We start from the raw sequence: 17,188 nt of genomic DNA, 5'->3' as shown, positions 1-17,188 counted from the left end.
ACTGCGGGTAGGTTACTGCCCGAGCGATATGTCACGTCCCGTTCCATCCTGGGTTTTAGTAACAACTCTTGGCTCATTCCAGGAGAACTGGTGCAACTGAACTTTCCTTTTTAAATAAATAAATAAATAAATACTTTCCTTTTCTTGTTTTTTTTCCTTTAATTAATGGTACTGCACCCTCTTTCAATACAGGCTTATAGCCAACACTCCTCAACAGATCAGCGGTCTTGTACGAGTCTTCAGTAAAATGTGCAGAGCAGAGGAGAGACCACTTTGTAGGCGCCCAATGTGCCCGTGAACTTCTTGCAAAACGCGTCCAAATCTTTGTAGTTTGAACATTCTTGGGACATGAATGCAACATAAATCCACCTTCTGTTGTGTTGCTGCACTGGCCAGCAACACATCTATATGGTATGGCGATAAATTAGCTCAAAATGGAGACTCGGAGTTGCAGTCAGCTCTGTGTTTTAGTATAACAGAAATGGCAATGAGACCAATAGCCTTCATGCTGTGGCGTTATGGATGTCAAGGTCATTCACTCAGACCGCTACCTATATGAATCACTTTAATTGTAAAAATTACTGTATTAGATTTATTGTTAACTCTTAAAACTATTCCTATGCCATTCTTGAGGTCTTAAGGCATTTATAAACGAAAGTGAGGCCATGGTTCTGCATATCTCCTTTAATCATTTTATTTGAAAGAAGCACATTATAGTGTGGCGGCACGGTGGTGTAGTGGTTAGCACTGTCGCCTCACAGCAAAAAGGTCCTGGGTTTGAGCCCAGCGGCCGACGAGGGCCTTTCTGTGTGGAGTTTGCATATTCTCCCTGTGTCTGCGTGGGTTTCCTCCGGGTGCTCTGGTTTCCCCCAAAGGCATGCAGGTTAGGCTAATTGGTGGCTCTAAATTGACCATAGGTGTGAATGGTTGTCTGTGTCTGTGTGTCAGCCCTGCGATGACTTGTCCAGGGTGTACCCTGCCTCTCGCCCATAGTTAGCTGGGATAGGCTCCAGCTTGCCTGCGACCCTGTAGGACAGGATAAGCAGCTACAAATAATGGATGGATGGACGTTATAATGTTTTAGAATTTGTGTTCCCTGTCTCCCCCTTGTGGCAGGGTCATGACACTACAGCGGCTGGTATGAACTGGGTCATTCACCTGCTGGGGGCTCATCCGGACAGACAGAGGAAAGTTCAGCAGGAAGCGGCTAGAGATAATGAGATGAGAATGATATATATATATATATTAGAATACCATGAAAAAGTTCCTTTTTTCATAATTTAATTCAAAAAGGTAAACTTTCATATATTCTATATTCATTACATGTAAAGTGAAATATTTAAAGCCTTTTTTGTTTTAATTTTGATGATTATGGCTTATAGCTCATGAAAATCAGAAATCCAGTATCTCAAATTATTAGAATATTCCCTAAGATCAATCAAAAAAAGGATTTACAATACAGAAATGTCCAACTTCTGAAAAGTATATTCAAATACTTTTTTGGGGCTCCTTTACCCTGAATTACTTTATCAATGCGGTGTGGCATGGAGGTGATCAGTCTGTGGCACTGCTGAGGTGTTATTGTTATTGAAGCCCAGGTTGCTTTGATAGTGGCCTTCAGCGTATCTGTATTTTTGGGTCAGGTGTTTCTCATCTTCCTCTTGACAATACCCCATAGATTCTCTATGGGGTTCAGGTCAGGCAAGTTGGCTGGCCAATCAAACACAGTAATATCATGGTCAGCAAACCATTTGGTAGTAGTTTTGGCACTGTGGGTAGGTGCTAAGTCCTGCTGGAAAAGGAAATCAGCATGTCCAAAAAGCTCGTCAGCAGATGGAAGCATGAAGTGCTCTAAAATCTCCTGGTAGATGGCTGTGTTGACTTTGGACTTGATAAAATACAGTGGACCAACACCAGCAGATGACATGGCACCCCAAATCATCACAGACTGTGGAAACTTCACACTGGGCTTCAAACACCTTGGATTCTGTGCCTCTCCACTCTTCCTCCAGACTCTAGAACCGTGATTTCCAAATTAAATGCAAAATGTACTTTCATCTGAAAAGAGGACTTTGGACCACTGAGCAACAGTCCATTTCTTTCTCTCCTTAGGCCAGATAAGACACTTCTGACATTGTCTCTGGCTCAGGAGTAGCTTGATATTAGGAATGCGAAAGTTGTATCCCCTTTCTTGAAGATGTCTGTTCGTGATGGGTCTTGATACACTGACACCAGCCTCAGTCCACTCCTTGTGAAGCTCTCCCAAGTTCTTGAATCAACTTTTCTTGACAATCCTCTCAAGACTGCGGCGTTGCTTGTGCACCTTTTCCAGCCACCCTTTTCAGCAATGACCTTTTGTGGTTTACCCTCCTTGTGGAGGGCATCAGTGATCATCTTCTGGACAACAGTCAAGTCAGCAGTCTTCCCCATGATTGTGGTTGTGTGTACTGAACTAGACCGAGAGATACACTGTGTTCATACTGTTTTACCCAAACTCGAAATGAAATATTCTAATATTTTGAGATGGTTTTTTTTATGTTTTTGTACTGTATGCCATACTGATTAAAATTAAAATAGAAAACATTTTAGTTTATGTGTAATGAGTCTATAATATATAACATTTTCACTTTCTTAAATAACTGATGGAAAATATTTAACTTTTTCACAATATTCTAATTTTTTGAGATGCACTAGTATGTGCGAGTTACATTTTTACTGGGTATGTATTTATTTTGTGTGTGTGTGTGAGACAGAGAGAGAGAGAGATTCTCCAGTCTTCCACCTGCCAAAGTCTCTATTTACAACCACTGAAGCCCCGCCTCCTCTTTCACCTGATTGGTCAGCTCTGATGGGCGAGTTGGACCCATGAACCGGACGGTACAGTAGAACTCCAGTGCTGTTCAGACGCAGAGTCCTGAGCGCGTCTCTGCCGTTACAACAGCGATCAGGCTGCGGCTCGTGCTCTCGGTACTCATGGCGTGTGCTCTAGGTTCGGTGGCCGCATGTGCGTGCGTCCTCGTGCTCGTGGTGGTCTGGGTCTCGTACCGGCTGCTCCGGAACTTCCTGCAGATGTGGAGCGAGTTGAAGTCCGTCCCGAGCATTGGTGTGGCCTTCCCTCTGCTCGGTCACGCACTGCAGCTCAAGACCAAAGCCGGAGGTGAGACATCCCCAAACACACAACACAACACAACACAAAACAACAACAATGACGTAAACAAGCAAATACACTAATAAATAAGCATCTAAGTATATGACTAAGCACACAAACAAATAAATAAAGGTAAATAAATTCATAAGTACAACCCCGATTCCAAAAAAGTTGGGACAAAGTACAAATTGTAAAATAAAAACGCAATGCAATGATGTGGAAGTTTCAAAATTCCATATTTTATTCAGAATAGAACACAGATGACATATCAAATGTTTAAACTGAGAAAATGTATCATTTAAAGAGAAAAATTAGGTGATTTTAAATTTCATGACAACAACACATCTCAAAAAAGTTGGGACAAGGCCATGTTTACCACTGTGAGCAGTGGCGGTTCTAGACCAAAATTACTAGGGGGGCTGAGGTGGGGCCAGTGTTTTTTCAGGGGGGCACATATGGGCAAAACATGGCAATATTTAAGTGTTCAAAATGTTTTGTTTAGTTTATTTAAAACCAAAACAAAATACATTGAGCATAAATACAATGAGATAAACATTCTGTCTCAATAGCCTAAACATAAAATAAATTGTGCTCAGTAAATCTTAAAACCATGTTTCTCTTTTTTGTAAAATAAGATTTCTATTTTTGCATACAATGAACCTTTTCCTCAGACGTGGCTGCACTGGAGTGTCATCCAAGCACTTGCTGATATCTGGAGAAAGATGAATACAGTAAATATGAGAGTGCGACTGAGAACAACATTTATTTATCATTATTCATTTATTAATTTATTATTATATCTATTATTTGTATTTTATATTTATTAATTATTATTCAGACTTCACACTTTCAGGGTAGGCTATATGAATTGTAGGTCGACACTGCTCACACACATACATTTGTTCAACATCACAAACCTGATGGTGCTGTACTTGATATGCATGGTGAATCTGGTTGTCCCAATGACTCGTTGGGTTGTCCCTCATTCTGTCCCTCAATCTGATCCTGAATGTCTTCATCCTCACTCTCAGATTGCCTTTCAGATGCCTCACTTTCCACCTCTCCAACCACCACCTCTGGCTCTCTCTCTACCTCTGGCTCTCTCTCCTCTTTCATAATCTTCATCTTCCTTACTCTCTCTATGTTGCTTTTTGCCAACAGGGGCAAAAAAGGACATAATGTCCTTCTTGCTCCTTTCCATGATGATAGCCTACAGTAGGGCTATACTAAAAAGTAAACGGAGAGGAATGTAGCCTCTACATATCAAAAGGCCATTAAAGTTTTACAAGAAGGTTAAACACTGTCGGTTATTTTACCCATTTCCCAAAAATATTAAGTTAGGCTACTTATTGCTGTGCAACGCACTTTTAAGAAAGCGCAATAAAACGGATTTATTATTGTAGTGAACAACAACAGTAAAACACGGATATGTGCAAACACTGATGTTACGAAATTGAATACTTTTCCTTACCTTCGCCTCTTTGCAGTAGCCTAGTCCTTGCAGGGCTGCAGCTGTTATCTCTCACGTCCGAAGTTTACAATTCGCGCTGCTGCGGGTCTTTCTGCTGCAGGTAACAGTGTGCGTGCAGCGCTTTAATGAGTCCGTGTAGAATACTCCGTCATGTCGGTTCCGATCTTTGAGCCAGCGCACGTCAAAATTAATAAATCTTGTTACCTGTTCAGCACAGGGGCCACAACAGGGGCCAGGAGCAATTTTACAGGGGCACTGGCCCCCCCTGGCCCCCGTTTAAAACCGCCTATGACTGTGAGACATCCCCTTTTCTCTTTACAACAGTCTGTAAACATCTGGGGACTGAGGAGACAAGTTGCTCAAGTTTAGGGATAGGAATGTTAACCCATTCTTGTCTAATGTAGGATTCTAGTTGCTCAACTGTCTTAGGTCTTTTTTGTCGTATCTTCCGTTTTATGATGCGCCAAATGTTTTCTATGGGTGAAAGATCTGGACTGCAGGCTGGCCAGTTCAGTACCCGGACCCTTCTTCTACGCAGCCATGATACTGTAATTGATGCAGTATGTGGTTTGGCATTGTCATGTTGGAAAATGCAAGGTCTTCCCTGAAAGAGACGTCGTCTGGATGGGAGCATATGTTGCTCTAGAACCTGGATATACCTTTCAGCATTGATGGTGTCTTTCCAGATGTGTAAGCTGCCCATGCCACACGCACTAATGCAACCCCATACCATCAGAGGTGCAGGCTTCTGAACTGAGCGCTGATAACAACTTGGGCCGTCCTTCTCCTCTTTAGTCCGAATGACACGGCGTCCCTGATTTCCATAAAGAACTTCAAATTTTGATTCGTCTGACCACAGAACAGTTTTCCACTTTGCCACAGTCCATTTTAAATGAGCCTTGGCCCAGAGAAGACGTCTGCGCTTCTGGATCATGTTTAGATATGGCTTCTTCTTTGAACTATAGAGTTTTAGCTGGCAACGGCGGATGGCATGGTGAATTGTGCTCACAGATAATGTTCTCTGGAAATATTCCTGAGCCCATTTTGTGATTTCCAATACAGAAGCATGCCTGTATGTGATGCAGTGTCGTCTAAGGGCCTGAAGATCACGGGCACCCAGTATGGTTTTCCGACCTTGACCCTTACGCACAGAGATTCTTCCAGATTCTCTGAATCTTTTGATGATATTATGCACTGTAGCTAGATGATGATATGTTCAAACTCTGCAATTTTACACTGTCGAACTCCTTTCTGATATTGCTCCACTATTTGTCGGCGCAGAATTAGGGGGGTTGGTGATCCTCTTCCCATCTTTACTTCTGAGAGCCGCTGCCACTCCAAGATGCTCTTTTTATCCCCAGTCATGTTAATGACCTATTGCCAATTGACCTAATGAGTTGCAATTTGGTCCTCCAGCTGTTCCTTTTTTGTACCTTTAACTTTTTCCAGCCTCTTATTGCCCCTGTCCCAACTTTTTTGAGATGTGTTGCTGTCATGAAATTTCAAATGAGCCAATATTTGGCATGAAATTTCAAAATGTCTCACTTTCGACATTTGATATGTTGTCTATGTTCTATTGTGAATACAATATCAGTTTTTGAGATTTGATTTGTACTTTGTCCCAACTTTTTTGGAATCGGGGTTGTAGTGTAAATAGGTATACAAGTAAAAAGTAAGCAAATAAAAGCAAAAAAATACAATAAGTAAGTAAATAAGTAGCCTAAATAAATATGCAAATTAGAAAGTAAATAAATACTGTTCCTAAACATCAAAGAAAATGCACAAGTATGGTGGTGCTTGAAAGTTTGTGAACCCTTTAGAATTTTCTATATTTCTGCACAAATATGACCTAAAACATCATCAGATTTTCACACAAGTCCTAAAAGTAGATAAAGAGAACCCAGTTAAACAAATGAGACAAAAAAAATTATACTTGATCATTTATTTATTGAGGAAAATGATCCAATATTACACATCTGTGAGTGGCAAAAGTATGTGAACCTCGAGGATTAGTTTGAAGGTGAAATTTGAGTCTGGTGTTTTCAATCAATGGGATGACAATCAGGTGTGAGTGGGCACCCTGTTTTATTTAAAGAACAGGGATCTATCAAAGTCTGATCTTCACAACACATATTTGTGGAAGTGTATCATGGCACGAACAAAGGAGATTTCTGAGGACCTCAGAAAAAGCATTGTTGATGCTCATCAGGCTGGAAAAGGTTACAAACCCATCTCTAAAGAGTTTGGACTCCACCAATCCACAGTCAGGTGGATTGTGTACAAATGAAGGGAATTCAAGACCATTGTTACCCTCCCCAGGAGTGGTCGACCAACAAAGATCACTCCAAGAGCAAGGCGTGTAATAGTCAGCAAGGTCACAAAGGACCCTGGGGTAACTTCTATGCAACTGAAGGCCTCTCTCACATTGGCTAATATTCATGAGTCCACCATCAGGAGAACACTGAACGACAGTGGTGTGCATGGCAGAGTTGCAAGGAGAAAGCCACTGCTCTCCAAAAAGAACATTGCTGCTCATCTGCAGTTTGCTAAAGATCGCGTGGACAAGCCAGAAGGCTACTGGAAAAATGTTTTGTGGATGGATGAGACCAAAATAGAACTTTTTGGTTTAAGTGAGAAGTGTTATATTTGGAGAAAGGAAAACACTGCATTCTAGCATAAGAACCTTATCCCATCTGTGAAACATGATGGTGGTAGTATCCATGGTTTGGTCTTGTTTTGCTGCATCTGGGCCAGGATGACTTGCCATCATTGATGGAACAATGAATTCTGAATGATACCAGCAAATTCTAAAGGAAAATGTCAGGACATCCGTCCATTAACTGAATTTCAAGAGAAGGTGGGTCATGCAGCAAGACAACGACCCTAAGCACACAAGTCGTTCTACCAAAGAATGGTTAAAGAAGAATAAATTTAATGTCTTGGAATGGCCAAAACAAAGTCCTGACCTTAATCCAATGGAAATGTTGTGGAAGGACCTGAAGTGAGCAGTTCATGTGAGGAAACCCACCAACGTCCCAGAGTTTAAGCTGTTCTGTACGGAGGAATGGGCTAAAATTCCTCCAAGCCGGTGTGCAGGACTGATCAACAGTTACTGGAAATGTTTAGTTGCAGTTATTGCTGCACAAGGGGGTCACACCAGATACTGAAAGCAAAGGTTCACATACTTTTGCCACTCACATATATGTAATATTGGATCATTTTCCTCAATAAATAAATGACCAAGTATAATATTTTGTCTCATTTGTTTAACTGGGTTCTCTTTATCTACTTTTAGGACTTGTGTGAAAATCTGATGACGTTTTAGGTCATATTTATACAGAAATATCAAAAATTCTAAATGGTTCACAAACTTTCAAGCACCACTGTAGGTAGGTAATGAAATAATGAGCCTAAGTAAATAAGTATACAAGTACGTATGTAAGTTAGTAGGTACGTATATAAATATGTAAGTAAACAATTAAGAAAACAGCCAAGCAAATAAGTACAGTGTCTTCAACAATATGGGCACCCTTCATAAATATTTGTGAAAAGGTTTCGAAAAAAAATCCACCTTTTGGTAAAATCGCTTCATCTCACACTGAAAAAATGAGAAAAATCCAACCTTTTAATTGAAATAAATTTATTCAGAGAAAAACAAATCCCTCATCAAGCAATAAATTTTCAACAAAAACACACATGCCACTATTATTATTGGCACCCCTGTATTTCATAATCTGCACACCTCCCCTTGCCAGTAAAACAGCACTGAGTCTCTCCTATAACATTATAAGGTTGGCGATACAGAGCAGGGCATCCGAGACTGTTCCTCTTTACACTATCTCTCCAGATCATCCAGGATCTTCGACCCTCTCTGGTGCTCTCTCCTCTTCAGTTCAGTCCACAGGCAATGGGAAACAAGCTTCAGTTACATTGTGTGCACATATCATTTCCACGGGTGCCAATAATAGTCAAAATTTCAATTCTAGCAAGAGTCCTCCTTCTTCTTGTTCTATTCAGTGGGGGGGTTGATGTTTCTTCTAAATACAGCTCGAGCCTGCAATAATTCATTAGACTGAAACCGTTACTACAGTTAATGTGTGTGTGTGCGCGCGTGCGCATCCACCTGAGGGAACTGTTATCATTGGTGCAAGAATAAACGAAATATTTGGCCATATCATGTCTGAACGCTTAGTTACTTGATATTAATTTCTTGTTTACAGAACAGTCATATAAAGCAATGTAAAAAAAATACTTTATGAAATTGAATGAGCTCAGTGCATTTTTCACTATTATGTGCTAGTTAACATGACATAATTGCCATTACCCAATATCAGCACAGAGTATGTCATATCTTGTGAATTAGCATGCAATTTAAATAGTTTGGAAAGGATATATTTATCTAATAATAAATACAAAAGCAGAATATTTTGCTAGTCTACTCATGACAAATATTTCCAATGACGAGTTTAAAGTGTCCCTGATATGTGTAACTATTTGGAATATCAGCTTTATATGAGGTGTTTTGATAAATTAATTAGCACTAGTTCTTGTTTAAAAAAAAAAAGAGTTCAACCTGTGTGTTAGAGTTTTTTTCGCAGGTGATTGAATACACGAATGAGTTTCGGGACACTCCGCTGTTCATGCTATGGGTCGGACCAATACCCTTCGTCTTCCTCTACCACTCTGAGACTATTGAGGTACACACACATGGGAGATATGAGCCACACACAAGCAACCTCTCTCTTTTTCACGTTTGCCATGTTTCAAGGTTATTAAGGCTCAAGAAACACAGTGCTTTGTTTTATCGACATTTAAAATGCAGTTGCTTTAAGCACATAACATACAGTGCTACTCATATGCAGGGCCGTCGACAGGGGGGGACAACCGGGTATTTTGTCCCGGGCCCAGGCATGAGGGGGGGCCCAGAACTGGTCCCTCATGAAGATGCCATTAATCATTCTGTTTCATTTCAAAATGTGTTGATTTGGGGGAGAAAAATGTGCTATATTTGCATTCAATGAATGATTTCTGGTTCTTTTGCCTTTATTGTCTTCGAAAATAGATTCAAGAACCCACCTACCACCCCTAATGCAGAAATGGTTTGGTCTTTGATTAAGGCGCCAAATAACACGGCACTATTCCATCATAACGCTTCGACAATAAGCGTGCGAGCCCGTTTGCCAACATGCACAAGTCAGGAGCAAAGAAAAGAAAAGAGAAAAAGAGATGAAGAAGCCAAGAGCCTCAGGGGCTCACTGCATAGATATTTTAGAAAAGATTCAGATGATGCAGCAGGTGGTGAAGGCAGTGGGGCAGCTGAGCCAGGTAAGACACAGATAACTTTTTTCCAGCCCCGTAATGTAACCCCAGCATGCGCGACGCGCCATTCATAATTATAAAGTAGGGGATAGCAGGGTACACTGAGTGAACACTGAAATGCACAGGGCATTGAATTATTTCATAAACATATCGGTTTAATAACACTGTGTTGCATATATCTCAATGAAGCAAAGAATAGCACATTGGCCCGCAATCATATCCCAATGTTTTAGGCACGCTTGCTGAGCTGCGCTGAGCTGGACTCCGGTTAGCTGAAAGCCCGTGGAACGCTGCCTCTTGTTAATTAAACCTTATTTTGTTGGAAATCATCCCGTGTAGATACGACGGCATGTGAAATTGCCAGCTAGATAGAGTTTAATGTAACGAATGGGCTATAAATGGGGTGTTTTGAGGTTAGTCTGTTGCAAAACATTAAACTTTCGCTTAGACTGGATACTCTTCAAACAATTCCCTTGCTCAAGTGAAAAATGATAGGCCTGTATGAAAAGCGCAATTAATGAAAGTAGCCTAATAAGCCCTAAATGAATAAAACAACCTCTGTTTTATTGTTGTTGCTTACACGTTAAGATTTTGAAATCTTCTCGGTCCAGTTCTATATCCAGGGAACGTTGTAATCCTTTTGGTTTATCCGTAATAAACGTGTCAGCCCCCAGGTCAGATAGGCTAATGTTACGTGGTTGGGAGGGTGTCAATTTTTTTTGTAACATTCTAAATCGAGTACGGAAAGGACGTTTATGAAAAACAAGACAAAAAAATACACTGAAAAACTCACTGTACACATCACTAGTGGTGATACTTCTATGTTCAGATTTTGGGAAAGCCATAACTCCGTTCTCATTGAGGCCCAGTTCCATCCCGTAAACAATCATTTTGGTTTATCAACTACCTGCGTTCAAACATGTCACAGGAGAGGCTCAATGGGCTGGCTATGCTCTCTATAGAGCGCGAACTTGCAAAGAAGCTGGACTTCAGTGACCTTATTGACGACTTTGCCACAGCAAAAGTCCGGCGCATTGCATTTCGCACCTGAATAGTTGCAGACTAAGGAAATGTTCAAACTGTAAATATGTTGAAATGTTGAAATAAAATGGTTGACTGTTATAATGGGCTTGGAATACCTGTTATTTAAGGGTTGGAGTGAATGGAGACTGTGAAAAGAGGGGTTGGGTGTGGGTGGTTGCTGTGTGGCGATGTGCGTGCGCGCGTATGTGTGTGTGTGTGTGGGGGGGCACTCAGATTATTTTGGGGGGGGCCCACTCAGATTATTTTGTCCCGGGCCCAGCCAAAGCTGTCAACGGCCCTACTCATATGTATACACTCAGTATAAACTTCAACCCCCCCCCAAAAAAACAAACAAACAAACAAAAACATAAGATGTGCAACTTTACTGCAAGTCAGTGAGGGGAAAGAGGAGATTTAATTAGAGAAGCAACCAAGAGGCCAAAGGTAACTCTCAACATGATGCTCCCATCACCATGCATCACAGAGGAAATAGAGATAATCTCAGTTCCAGATTGTAGCACTGCAAAATGTGGGAAAGTTCAAGGATAGAAGACTTATATACTAGTCCATCTCAAAAAATTAGAATACCATGAAAAAGTTCCTTTTTTTCATAATTTAATTCAAAAAGGTAAACTTTTTCATATATTCTATATTCATTACATGTAAAGTGAAATATTTAAAGCCTTTTTTGTTTTAATTTTGATGAAATCAGAAATCCAGTATCTCAAATTATTAGAATATTCCCTAAGATCAATCAAAAACAGGATTTACAATACAGAAATGTCCAACTTCTGAAAAGTATATTCATTTATACACTCAATACTTGGTTGGGGCTCCTTTACCATGAATTACTGTATCAATGCAGTGTGGCATGGAGGTGATCAGTCTGTGGCACTGCTGAGGTGTTATTGAAGCCCAGGTTGCTTTGATAGTGGCCTTCAGCGTATCTGTATTTTTGGGTCAGGTGTTTCTCATCTTCCTCTTGACAATACCCCATAGATTCTCTATGGGGTTCAGGTCAGGCAAGTTGGCTGGCCAATTAAACACAGTAATATCATGGTCAGCAAACCATTTGGTAGTAGTTTTGGCACTGTGGGTAGGTGCTAAGTCCTGCTGGAAAAGGAAATCAGCATGTCCAAAAAGCTCGTCAGCAGATGGAAGCATGAAGTGCTCTAAAATCTCCTGGTAGATGGCTGTGTTGACTTTGGACTTGATAAAATACAGTGGACCAACACCAGCAGATGACATGGCACCCCAAATCATCACAGACTGTGGAAACTTCACACTGGGCTTCAAACACCTTGGATTCTGTGCCTCTCCACTCTTCCTTCAGGCTCTAGAACCGTGATTTCCAAATTAAATGCAAAATGTACTTTCATCTGAAAAGAGGACTTTGGACCACTGAGCAACAGTCCATTTCTTTCTCTCCTTAGGCCAGATAAGACACTTCTGACATTGTCTCTGGCTCAGGAGTAGCTTGATATTAGGAATGCGAAAGTTGTATCCCCTTTCTTGAAGATGTCTGTTCGTGATGGGTCTTGATACACTGACACCAGCCTCAGTCCACTCCTTGTGAAGCTCTCCCAAGTTCTTGAATCAACTTTTCTTGACAATCCTCTCAAGACTGCGGCCATCCCTGTTGCTTGTGCACCTTTTCCAGCCACCCTTTTCAGCAATGACCTTTTGTGGCTTACCCTCTTTGTGGAGGGCATCAGTGATCATCTTCTGGACAACAGTCAAGTCAGCAGTCTTCCCCATGATTGTGGTTGTGTGTACTGAACTAGACCGAGAGATACACTGTGTTCATACTGTTTTACTCAAACTCGAAATGAAATATTCTAATATTTTGAGATGTTTTTTTTATTTTTTTGTACTGTATGCCATACTGATTAAAATTAAAATAGAAAAATGCTTAAAACATTTTAGTTTATGTGTAATGAGTCTATAATATATAACATTTTCACTTTCTTAAATAACTGATGGAAAATATTGAACTTTTTCACAATATTCTAATTTTTTGAGATGCACTAGTATGTGCTTAAATTGATCATGAGCACTGCACTTTAAACAGGAACACTTGCACAATGTACTGTGTTTATATTCTGTGTGGCGTTTCTGTTATCTGCTGTAAATGATTGATTGTAATCCCGATACTAATTTTATCAATCATTCACAATATGGTTTAATGTGTACCCGTGTTATCTTTCTTTTCAGCGGGTTCTGAATAACTCACTGCACATGGACAAGGCTTATGCTTATAAGTTTTTGCACCCCTGGCTTGGAACTGGACTGCTGACGAGGTACAAACCTGGACACAATAAAACCTATTATCCGATCATACAGTATTACACTGTGAATGACTGAGAAGACCAAAAATAGTTATTTATAGACAGATTATAGACAAGACCATAATATTTAGTTATTATTGGCTATGTAATGGCTTCTTCATTTGGATGGACTTATATTTTAAATGATAGTAGATCAATGGGGGTTTTTAGAAGCAGAACAAAATTGGTGTAAGATAAAAATGGTGTGAGAAACGGTTTAAGAGGAATAAAATACTTCCTGTAAATGTGTGTTGTTATAGGAAAATAATCATGAATCATGAAGTGTTACATATTTTTATCTCTTTATGGTTAATGTTGTAGAACATCTACAAGACATGTTCATTTCTGTTATTGTTTATATAATAGCAGATAAAGAGTCATTTCCTCGCCTGCCTCTGTTTTTTTAAAATAATTATATATACACACTTAGTCTGTCCCTTCTCCAATCTTTCTCTCAGTACAGGGGATAAATGGCGGCGCAGAAGAAAACTCCTCACACCAACCTTCCATTTCTCCATCCTTTCCGACTTCCTGGAGGTGATGAACGAGCAGGCAGAGGTCCTCGTTGACAAACTTCACAAGCACGCAGGAAAAGGACCCTTCAACTGCTTCAACCACATCACACTCTGCGCCCTCGACATCATCTGTGGTGTGTGTGTGTGTTCTCTTATGCTTTATTATATAGAAAGTCCATATACCTACGTTAACTTCCCACAGCCACATTAGTAACATCTTCAATGTCAGAAGTAAACTAGACTGCATTTCAGCAGAGAAAATGCAACGTGTGCTTGCTCAGCTGTAGAACAGTGGCTTGATCCAACAGTGTGTATGTTTGGCGTGGTTTAAAACAGAGATTTTGGAGCACTTTGCACTCTGAAATCTTTGTTTTAAATGGCTGAGTTCGCAGTGTGATTGTGATGATGCAGCAAACTATTAACATCTAGCATGCTAGCATTCTAACCGCTAACATGCAAATGCTAACATGTTAACATTCTATTGCGAGCATGCTAATATGCTAAGGCTAACATGCTAACTGCGAGCATGCTAACATGCTCAGGCTAACATGCTAACTGTGAGCATGCTAACACTCTAAGGCTAATATGCTAACATCTAGCATGTTCATATACTAATGGATAACATGCTTGCAGCTAGCATGCTAACATTCTAAGAGCTAACATGTTAACTGTTAGCATGCTAACATGCTAAGGCTAACAGCTATCATGCTAACGGATAATATGTGGTGTGTGCATGCATGTACACGTGCAAGTATTCCTAATAAAGTCGCCACTGAGTTGAAGTTGATTTGTTGTCAATGTCACAAATTAGCAAATCTTTGCCAAATGCATTATCACCTATGGGGAAATGGAGGGGTGACTCAGTCAAGCCTTAAATAATTGGCATCAATGGTGAGGAAAAAGGGATGGCTGAAAGGCAAGACAAAGACGAGTGCGGGTCAGACCTGATATCATGTGTGTGATGGGTGAGTTGGCCTGAGGTGCCATATGAAGTTTGGTGGATGTGTGGTGAAGTGTTAGTTTGAATGGGGCCAAAAATGAATGGAAGCCTATGGAGAGAAAAAGGGATGAGCGAAAAGAAAGGAAAAGACGAGTGCAGGTCTCAGAAGCGCTGCTTTGTGCAGCAAGCACACTAATTAACTTTAAATACTCTCTAAAATATTGGTCTCCAGTGTCATTTGCTGCTGAAGAGAAAACAAGCTAGCCAGGTTTTTAAAAGCCCAGTTTGATGACAATTAAACTATAATTAGACTTCGCTAACCAAACGACAGATCACTAACCGGATTCGCGTAAGTTCTGACCTATTGAGAAATATCAACATTGCAGCAGAAGGAGAAAATTGGAAGAAGTAATCGAAAGGGATACACGGTGCCACGATATTAACTGCTCAAGCAAAATTATAGCAGTATAGCTAATTAACTTAGCAAGCAGACATATCCAGGACACGTGGCTAATATTAGCTTTCCAACCTAACAGTTGCTTCAGAAAACAGACACATCGAAATAATTTTATTCTATGTAATCAACAGTTGTTCTAAACCCCGGATACTAACTCAAACAACCAGCTAAGCAACATTAGCAGTGGTTAGTTAACAGCCATTTGCTAACAAGTGGAATTTTTCCTTTGCGTTTGTTTCCTCTTAATATTTACCTCAGAATTTTCACTGAAGCAGCATAGACTTCTGGAGTTCAAAGCCCAAGTGAAAAAAAGAAGCTAAATTATGGTTAATTTGGAAGTTTGTAGATTGTAAAGCACCTCATGTACACATGCAGTTTATGAAAAACATTCCTTGAGTTTGTCTCATTTATTATAGAACGCAATGTTTTAAAAACTGTAGAAATAAACAGTGAGTGGGTCAAAACACCTTATTCTACCTCATATAGTTTGTTGTGTCATGGCTAGTGATTTATTTACATTACATTCACAAACGAATCAACTCTTTGACTCTTCAAGCTGGTTCATCTTATTTTATTAGAATGTAGTGTAAGTTTAATTGAACAATTACAGTGACAAATATTAATAACTTTGGGCCTCTTTTAAACAAGAAAAGCCAACAAGCTGCTCAGAACCTGAAAGAGCCGACTCTCGTTGGTGAACTGAATCAATTGATCTGACGTACTTAAAAGAATCAGAATCCTCATCACTAGGGCTGGGTACCGGTACCGTGTACCAGTACAAAACCGGTATTTCTTGCTGGACCAGTCCAAAAAAACTGGTCCGAAAAAAAATCAGTGGACTGGTTGTTGGACCAATTAGAAAATTCACAGTACCAGGCTACCAGCAGGCGGTCACATAACAATGTTACCGGTCTAAGAAAATGACAAAACAGAGCAGATTTAGCTATCCGTAGTTACTCTCTTTCGAAGACATTCGCTGTGAATTATACTGTATTTAGAAACACTTAAAGGATGAGTCAACAGACGGCGAGGCGAGTATAGTTAGTTTTGGGACAAAGTGCGAACCTGAAAAATTATATCGATCAAGAATAGTGATCCGACACATGCATACACTTGTACTCACGTAAATTTACACGCGAAATAAAAATGACATCCAAACAAACTACAAATCAGTTTACCGATATTTTTTTCCTCCATGTGCCCATAGTCAGCTTATTTCCATGAGTTTGGCAAGCTGAAATCCATCAATAAACAAAGAAACTGGCGCTCGCCGCTCGCTCAGCAAAACACACCGCCATTTTGAATAAGGCTGAGATCTCGGAAAATCTCGCGAGATTTCTGTATATTAGTTGCTTGTGCATTGAAAATAATCATATGATTCTAATATACAATTTGAACATAATTTGTAGGACTCATAGAGACCTGTACTTGTGTCTTGCTCCCCAAAACATGATATAGTACTGCTGCACTACTATAATCAGGTCCAGGTCCGGACCTGGACCTGATCCTCTGGACCGGACCTGGACCTGAATTTTCTGTACCGGTACCCACCCCTACTCATCACAAGTTATCGTGATTGTTTTACAGAAACAGCCATGGGAAAGAAGATTTATGCACAAAGCAACCACGACTCTGAGTATGTGCGCGCTGTCTATCGGTAAGCGTACATAAATGTTAGTTCTATTTAGCTAATTAGCAGATCTCCTCTGCTGTAGCACACCTGACATCAAATCAAGCCCTTTATAATGAGATACACAAATGTAAAAAATAAATAACCAGATTTATGGAAACCACTTTTACAACCCCGATTCCAAAAAAGTTGGGACAAAGTACAAATTGTAAATAAAAACGGAATGCAATGATGTGGAAGTTTCAAAATTCCATATTTTATTCAGAATAGAACATAATGACATATCAAATGTTTAAACTGAGAAAATGTATCATTTAAAGAGAAAAATTAGGTGATTTTAAATTTCATGACAACAACA

The 17,188-nt window shown here is 40.0% G+C and overlaps 1 protein-coding gene and 1 pseudogene across 1 annotated transcript in view; both read left to right on the top strand.

The window, feature by feature from the left end:
• Window positions 1-2,869, top strand: part of LOC132882539 (cytochrome P450 4V2-like) — a 40,538-nt pseudogene extending 37,669 nt beyond the window's left edge.
• A 52-nt stretch (window positions 2,870-2,921) lies between these two features.
• LOC132882764 (cytochrome P450 4V2-like) overlaps window positions 2,922-17,188 on the top strand; it is a 28,782-nt gene continuing 14,515 nt past the window's right edge. The window contains exons 1-5 of the mRNA XM_060915874.1: window positions 2,922-3,157; window positions 9,204-9,316; window positions 13,176-13,261; window positions 13,747-13,937; window positions 16,788-16,857. Of these exons, the coding sequence (XP_060771857.1) occupies window positions 2,974-3,157; window positions 9,204-9,316; window positions 13,176-13,261; window positions 13,747-13,937; window positions 16,788-16,857 (644 nt within the window). The 5' untranslated portion in view covers window positions 2,922-2,973. The remainder of the gene's footprint in view (window positions 3,158-9,203; window positions 9,317-13,175; window positions 13,262-13,746; window positions 13,938-16,787; window positions 16,858-17,188) is intronic.

Source organism: Neoarius graeffei, chromosome 3 (assembly GCF_027579695.1).
Source record: "Neoarius graeffei isolate fNeoGra1 chromosome 3, fNeoGra1.pri, whole genome shotgun sequence".
Classification (NCBI taxonomy): domain Eukaryota; kingdom Metazoa; phylum Chordata; class Actinopteri; order Siluriformes; family Ariidae; genus Neoarius; species Neoarius graeffei.
The sequence above is the reverse complement of the archived record's forward strand: the minus strand, read 5'-3'. Positions and strand labels throughout refer to the sequence as shown.